Source organism: Haliotis rubra, unplaced genomic scaffold (assembly GCF_003918875.1).
Source record: "Haliotis rubra isolate DU_JTF1 unplaced genomic scaffold, ASM391887v1 Scf1, whole genome shotgun sequence".
NCBI lineage: Eukaryota > Metazoa > Mollusca > Gastropoda > Lepetellida > Haliotidae > Haliotis > Haliotis rubra.
Window position 1 is genome coordinate 7,690,529 of NW_025764891.1, and position 8,807 is coordinate 7,699,335.

General features: G+C 38.9%; 1 protein-coding gene across 4 annotated transcripts in view; it reads right to left on the reverse strand.

Moving 5' to 3' along the window:
* Window positions 1-8,718, reverse strand: part of LOC124278659 (hsc70-interacting protein-like) — a 73,067-nt gene extending 64,349 nt beyond the window's left edge. For 2 of the 4 annotated variants that reach the window (XM_046714596.1, XM_046714665.1), the window contains exon 1: window positions 4,583-4,706. In XM_046714596.1, coding sequence (XP_046570552.1) covers window positions 4,583-4,698 — 116 coding nt within the window. In that variant the 5' untranslated portion in view covers window positions 4,699-4,706. Of the gene's footprint in view, window positions 1-4,582; window positions 4,711-8,640 lie in introns of those variants that run through there. The other 2 variants (XM_046714464.1, XM_046714528.1) reach the window with 2 other exon arrangements.
* Between the last annotated feature and the right edge of the window lie 89 nt (window positions 8,719-8,807).

Genomic DNA, 8,807 nt, shown 5'->3' on the forward strand with positions numbered 1-8,807 from the left:
TCCAAGATAATACTTCTGCATCAGGATATATTGTAGATTCCTCCCGATTCTTGTAAACTCGTTTCTGAAGTGGGTGTCTCCTCCTGAGTACTCTCATTTGTAGCCTGTGTAATCGTCTGTTGATTATCTGATGATGAACGTTGTTGCATAGCCCAAACTACTTGGCGTGTAATACTGGCTACAAAATCCTGATCTACCGGTGTATTCGTTGAACCAGTCAGGTTCGCGAAAGGTTGATTTATATCTCTCTGCTGATGCGTTGAAACTCTCTGTTGTTGAGGGTTTGCGAACCCTCCATCTGCACGAACCCTCCATCCGATTGATGAAAAATCTCTTTCTGTTTGTAGTGCAACAGTTGTCTGATTTGACGTGCTTTTGGTAGTTCTCTTAGAAGTTAAATGATCAGTAGACGTAGTCTGTGATGTTTGAGACGATCTATTCTGATTGTCTGTAGAAGGGTTCGCGAACCCTGATGTCGTAGAAGGGTTTGTAACCCCTGATGATGTGCTGGGAGGGTTCGCAAAACCCTGTAGTATTTGATGATCTACGCTGGGATGAATGTTTCTTCCTCGACGACGATGATGATTTTGACGTATGTTGTTGCGAACCTGAGTTCACTAACTCTCTAGGAGTACTACTACTAGTAGATGTAGTCTGAGATGAAGTCAAGATGATCTGCGGTTCTAAAACCGGTGGTGATCTGTCGAGTCGAGATATGGCATTCTCAAATGTCATAGGTGTATCTGATGATCTAGTAGATATAGACGATGTAGATCTCAGTAGTTGTAGATTTTGCAGACAATCTAGACGATCGTTTCTTCAGTCTTCTCTGTCGGAGGTGAATTTCTCTTGGAAGTAGACTGCGTAGCTGTTGCTGAAAGCGTGACAGAAATGGGAGAAATCCCTGGGAAATTCTCCTTATTGTGTTGTGACATTTTAGTACCAGTTGTAAGAGAACTACCCCTTACCGCTGACTTGTTTACACAATGTTGTTTATCTATAGTCCTGCGTAAGCAGGCTGATAAATATTTAGTAAATAATTGTGTTGATAAATTAATGCAATATTGGCACCGTGAATCAAAAGAACAAGTATGAAGGCAACAAGAGGAGCAAACAGGATGTGGATTGAACACAGATAGCCTCAACCTGCATTGCTGACATGCCACCATTGAACAACACCTTACCTGCAACGAAGTGAAAATATGTCACTTCAGTAGAATTTTACATTATAATATACATATGGATACAACTAATATGGATCTAAATACAATCTCGCGCCACAATTTAAGATATAAGACCGAAATGAAAGGATATCTGCCGCAAATAGGACCCGTAAGGACCGCCCGACCGTCGGCGAGGATGATGAAGGAGAGAGTGATAAGAGCTAGTCTCAGGTCACGTGGGACCCGGTTTGAAGTGAGGAATAAGGGGAGGTAAATATGTGATTGTATGGGACGCTTCAGTGAATTTGAATAGGATTCAAGGTTTCCACTTGACCGTCGAAGGAGAAGGGAGATAAGCAATAATCATGAGTCAGGATAAGGACAAATAGTAGGTCTTGCTTCATTAAGTCAATAGCTTCATAGAGGAAGGGATAAAATATTATTCAAGGATTGTGAGAGAAACTACAAGCAACATAAAATAGGCAAGGTGAAATTGGGTTCAATGTTGCACTGGAGAATATTTCGCTCATATGACGAGCGTGCATGCGTGTGTATGTGTAGGTGCGGATGCTTGTACTAGCCCAGGATGAAGCTGGTTTTATAGTCAGATATGGCATTCTCAAATGTCATAGGTGTATCTGATGATCTAGTAGATATAGACAATGTAGATCTCATAGTTGTAGATTTTGCAGACAATCTAGGACGATCGTTTCTTCAGTCTTCTCTGTCGGAGGTGAATTTCTCTTGGAAGTAGACTGCGTAGCTGTTGCTGAAAGCATGACAGAAATGGGAGAAATCCCTGGGAAATTCTCCTTATTGTGTTGTGACATTTTAGTACCAGTTGTAAGAGAACTACCCCTTACCGCTGACTTGTTTACACAATGTTGTTTATCTATAGTCCTGCGTAAGCAGGCTGATAAATATTTAGTAAATAATTGTGTTGATAAATTAATGCAATATTGGCACCGTGAATCAAAAGAACAAGTATGAAGGCAACAAGAGGAGCAAACAGGATGTGGATTGAACGCAGATAGCCCCAACCTGCATTGCTGACATGCCACCATTGAACAACACCTCACCTGCAACGAAGTGAAAATATGTCACTTTAGTAGAATTTTACATAATAATATACATATGGATACAACTAATATGGATCTAAATACAATCTGCGGCCACAATTTAAGATATAAGGCCGAAATGAAAGGATATCTGCCGCAAATAGGACCCGTAAGGACCGCCTGACCGTCGGCGAGGGCGATGAAGGAGAGAGTGATAAGAGCTAGTCTCAGGTCACGTGGGACCAGTTTTGACGGGAATAAAGGAGGTAACTCGAGGTGAGTGATTGTACAGACGCTTCAGTGAATTTGAATAGGATTCAAGGTTTCCACTTGACCGTCGAAGGAGAAGGGAGATAAGCAATAATCATGAGTCAGGATAAGGACAAATAGTAGGTCTTGCTTCATTAAGTCAATAGCTTCATAGAGGAAGGGATAAAATAGGATTCAAGGATTGTGAGAGAAACTACAAGCAACATAAAATAGGCAAGGTGAAATTGGGTTCAATGTTGCACTGGAGAATATTTCGCTCATATGACGACGTGCATGCGTGTGTATGTGCAGGTGCGGCTGCTTGTACTAGCCCAGACTGAAGCTGGTTTTATAGTGCTAGCCCACTGAGATACCATGCCGCAGTGAAGCATGAATACCCCACTCAGGCACATTATACAGGCTCCGAGCCGACCAGTCCTTGTTGTACACATTAATTCCGAGCGCCAGGCAGGGACCAACAAGTACCATATTTTAACATCTTTTGGTATGACGCAGTCAGGGATCGAACCAGCTCTCTGGGCGGATGCTCCAACCACCTACACCACTGGGGCGATCGACATAAAATTATACTACTTATCTAAGAACCAAATAGTGATGATAGGGTAGTTGCTCACACTGTCAACCACTTGTTTTACTGAAGCAGACTTTAATATTTATGTTATCTGCATCCTAATATTAGCACTGACAGACTGATTTTGTCAACAAAACAACATTGTCGTTTCTGTGAAAGTGGGTTACTGTTACATATTATGTAGACCATGAATATAAACAAGTGCCATGGCTTGTCAGTGCTCATTCAGCTATTACTATTGACTAAGTTTTACCTGGACTATGTGTTCCAGTGATCGAAATAGTGCTTGATTTGAGTGAGTGAGTTTTGTTAACGCCGTTTTTAGCAATATTCAAGCAATATCATGGCGGGGGACACCAGAAGTGGGCTTCACACATTGTACCCATGTGACAAGCGAATGCTTTAACCACTAGGCTACCCAACCGCCCTCTGTGCTTGATGTGTATGCCATGGCATGGTAAAAATTAAAATGGCACGAATGAAATATTTTTACAGTGCCTTGGCAGCACACCTAAACTTATGCAAATAAGTGATTCATTTCTGAATGCAATAAATGTGACCAATTCAAATGATTGAAAACCAATTTTTGCACCCCATGAAAATATTTTTTGGGTACACTCAATCTCACAGCTTAACATGGGCATGGCCATTTTGAATTTCAGAGCCCATGACAGGAAATCCTGTTTTGAATGATAACATTGTTTGTGGGTTAGTTTCAGGGTCCGTGACGAATGAAGCTGAACTATTCTTGCAGTCTTGATACTGTTCAGGAAATCCTGCTCTCAAGTCTACAGGGTTACATGATGTTTACTGAAGTATTAAACAAGTAGACATAACACAGTTGCTAGGACGATTCAAGTCTTGATCACCAAAAGGGATGGGCACACTAATTTCACAAAGGTATAACTAATTTATCTGTCTTGTGCCCCAAGGCACCCTTCTAAAAAATTGCATTTCCATCCCTGTGTTCTATATTATAGTATTGACAATTTTCATATTGAAGGGCATTTGAGTATGACACAACATCTTCATAATCATGAAGCTTTCTCAATGCGATTATTTGGAAACTAGTGGTGTTCCGATTAAATGAAATAATCCAAGATTGGTCGCAGTGACCAAACGACCAAGCAATCGATCACAATTTCTCATAATCGAACATAAACGATTTTGGAACTACTGTTTAAGTCTTTGAAAAACTTGACAATGGAACATATCTTAGAAGTTGTCAGGGCCTGAAAACGTGTTTAATTCTTAGAAAACTCACTTCACTAACTGAAAAGCCATGACTGAATGTTTCTCTAAGACTCAAGGAAGTTTATGTTCATGATATATTAGTCATCACTTTAAAGTAGCAAGTTGCAATCATGTTATACATATCTGCAATAACAACCTGGATAGGAAAATCTGAAAAATGACGCTAACCAATTTTTTTCGATGATTGTTCGTTGGTAATGAAGCAATCATCAATTGTGAGATTTCAACCAATTCCCAACACTATTGGAAACTGTGTGACTATGTACCTTGAAAGCCAGTCTCTGTAGAAAGCTAGTTCCGGTAAATGGAGGATGTCGGAGTTAACTTTGCACAACTGTGTGAACTCCCGCAGGAGTTTAACCTGGTCTGCTGGCATCGTCATTTTGGTAACTACCTGAAAAATAACATAAGTTAGTATCAACCATACCTTGTTTCAAAAACAACAGGTGGCTGTCACCAAATTTGAAGATATTGGGTACAACAGTTCATGAGATATCGCCTTAACAAGAGTTTGTAAAGTGTTCAAAGTGTCTTGGTGACCTTGAAAATAAGGTGAAGGTCACCCCAATCGACTGGTGTCTGTGTAATCCCCCAATGTAGACTGTCACCAAATTTGAAGATATTGGGTACAACAGTGCATGAGATATCATGTTAACAAGAGTTTGTAAAGTGTTCAAAGTGGCGTGGTGACCTTGGAAATAAGGTCAAGGTCACCCCAATCGACTGGTGTCTGCGTAATCCCCCAATGTAGTCCGTCACCAAATTTGAAGACATTGGGTACAACAGTTCATGAGATATTGAGAATCGGGACATACAGACAGACGCCGCTGAATACATAGTCCCCCGTTCCGCATTGCGGCAGGGGCAATAATAGTCATTTCACACTAGTTGTTAATGGTTGGTAGGGAAGTTAATGTAATAGCCCCAGGGACTGTAGCTCACCTGTATATATAGTTCTTAGTATAAATGTATATAAAGTTCATACCATAAAAGGCCATCAAAAGCAGAAACTTACCAAAAGTTGCAGTCACCATTGATATTCAAATATTTTATGCATAAACACTTCATTGCACGCAAAGGAGAATTTGAAAACAAAACTAAAACCTTTATGTGACGATTTTGTAATCAAAACATCACACCAACTCTGTGAGGTTTCTGCAGAATTTATGTCCTAAAAATAAAAAAGTTGTTTAACAAACTATCATTAAAATATGAACACAGTTCACTATTTGTTACGAGGGAGGAGTGGAAAGAAAGGGACAGCCAGGTGTGCGAAAAAGGATGGAGACGGTACAGTACAGGTTCACGAATCAATAACTTTGTCGGCACTTGTGCACGTGCTTCTCTAACTTCTGGCTGTCCCTTTCTCTGCACTCCTCCCTCGTAACAAATAGTGAAATGTGTCAATATTTTAATGATAGTTTGTTAAACAACTTTTTTAATTTTAGGACATAAATTCTGCAAACAAATCACAGAGTTTGTGTGATGTTTTGATTATGATCAGCGTTTCATTGAGTATTATATGTTTATTAGTTTTTGAGTTAGATTGCAATTCATAGGTCCGCTTTTGAGCCAAACGGACTATACAATGTAATAACGTTAAATTACTAAAGCTAAGGATTAAAATGTCTTTCTTAACGCTTTGCAATAACATGAAATTAACCAAATCCAAACAGAACCCAAACTAAATACTGATGGGAATTAAAACCATGTCAAAACTGTTTTGAAAATGAACACTGACGCCTACTTTTTAAATTACTTATACCAAATTTCATCGTAATGATTATCTGGAAAAAAAATGTCATTACATGTGTCCATGATGTCCGTCATGGCAGCAAAATTGAAAAAATGGATTTGAACCTTGTGAACAAAATCTAGGCATCACTGGTGGTAACCACTTCCCACTGCAAGGGAGTTAACTGTTAAAGTCCCATTTCCACTCTTGCAAAAAGTATACTGGAATTTTGTGGCTGGAGAGTTTGGCCACTTGTGGCTAGGCCTAAAAAAAAAATGTTGTGGTTCTGATTACCTGACCGACCCTATTTTTTTTAGCAGAATGAATAAAATAAGCCTTCCGATACCATTGCTTTTTCCCCAGCACCGACAGACATCGGTCATTCTGATAGAGAAAGTTGATATGATGGCCGCAAGCTTGATTGAATAAACAATTACACATTGATAAATGTGTTATTAGTTTGTGCTTTACTTCTAGAAAAATATGTAAAAAATTTTTTTTTTAAATACTACCTACCTACCCTAAACTTTAAAGAGGTGTAACCGGAACCCACATTTTTTTTTTATTGGCCCTATTTTAAGTTACGTCCAGTTTGTGTCCCTTCTACTGACCAATCAGATTCCACCTATCACACTGCTTGCATTTCCTTCACACAAAATGGTGGAGACCAGTCAAGTCTTTCCAACTGATAATCAAAATCTCTATTGCAATAAAAGCTTGTGCATCACTTGACTTTTTCGTCAGGTGAGCTAAAAATATGTAAATGATATTAAATACTGTAACTGCACTTTTTTTTTAGCTTGGTGCAAATATCGTGGAATTGACAGTTTAGACTACACCGCGTAATCAGTAATTGCCGGAACTGCCAGCTGTCTCAAAAGCCACCACTAATAGCAATGAAAACAACCAGAGTAGCTTAACCTGTCAGGTGGTGTGTTTTGCTTACTCACAGGAAATCCCTACCTGCGCGATATATATAGTAATATGTTTACTCACGGAAGTATTAAGTACTTAGGAAGTGAGATATCGTAATTGTACTAGTATACTATTATAAAAAGATGAAAAACACATCAGTCTTATGTTCCGAGTTCGAATTCTGACGATGGTATCAAACCATGTCACTACGATTGGTCAAAATACATGTCGGGACATGATTTGGGAAATCCATTACAGCGACAGTTAAGTATGATTCATTAAGCTACTATCAGTCATCATTTTAAAATTCCCGTAGATCTCTGTCTTCAAACTTGATGTGTTATGGTAACAACTCAGAGGCGAATGAATGAAAGGTTTATTCACTGTGTATACATTTTCACGGTAAAATATTTTGTGCGAAAATAAAACCTGCGCGATATATAATACGTTTACAGTAAATGTTGAGCTTGATGGTCACGCTTCCTAATAACAGACCCGTGTAGGTCAGAATTGGTCCTCAGCAACACATGCTTGTTGTAAAAGGCGACTAACAGGATTGGGTGGTCAGGCTCGCTGACTTGATTAACACATGTCATTGTATCCCAATTGCGTAGATCGATGCTCATGCTGTTGACCACTGGATTGCATGGTCCACACTCGATTATTTACAGACCGCTGCCATATAACTGGAATATTGCTGAATGCGGCTTTAAACAATCAATCAACCAATCCTTAATAACAAAGAAAATGTATAGCGGGTGGTATCACATTATGATTTGGGCGGAAACTTGGATTGTGTTGACTTGCAGATGTATTTAACCAATATCAAGTAGAATTTTAAAGACGGCATTTATTTCAAACAAAATCCATTTTGAACAGTCTTGAACATTAAGTTCTCTATAAAAATTATGTTATCAGTACTTTGGTTTTATTAGGAGTCAACCATAATGCTGATACGGAGAAAAGGGTACTTTTGAACAATTTACAAGATGGCTACCTTGAGGCCTTATAGATTTTTTTACTCTATTAAGATGCCATGTATTGAACCACAGGCCCTTTGCACAAACACCATTTTATCTCATTTAGAAGTACCCGGAGACAGTGACTGGTAAAATATCAAATCACTTTTTATTGAGCGATATCTGAATCAAATGTCCTTTAGACATTTGAGCTAAAATCTAGAATACAAAATTCAAAACAGTTTATTCTGTTTATCAATGGATGCATTTAAGATGGAGCAGCGAGTTGTTGTCCTTTTCGTATATAATTTCGTCTTCTATCTTTGCATTAGCTTATCTGTAGCTCTTCTGCCTGATGAGATAAAAAAAATACAAATGGAAGTATTACATTCTGCATAGGCCAACTAAACAAAGCTAGTACGCCACCAGCAATGCAATATGGTTTGACTGATATTGCCACTTGACTTAACAACCCGTACAAAGTATGACAAAATACCTGGCAAAGCACAGAGTAGGTCAAACATGTTGTCCCTGTGCGATACTTGAATATCAAGTTAAGCGTGTTAGTTTCAAAACGGACACGTTTGAACAAATCACAATTTTCGAAATATGTACATGTCATCATCGTATTCACATTTCACTGCACAGAATGTCAATGCACAACTATCTGCCATCCATGGTGCCATGGTTGAGACATTAAACTGTATGTACTTACCGTGGAAGTCTACGCATGGACCACGCCGAAATTTCTAGGCTTGGTTACAGTCCTTGACCGAATTAGTAGATGTCGCTTACATCAACCACTAATGATTAGTTAAGTGACTAACAAAATATTTATCTTGGAGAATCAGGTCGATACAATATCATTGTAATCAATACGTG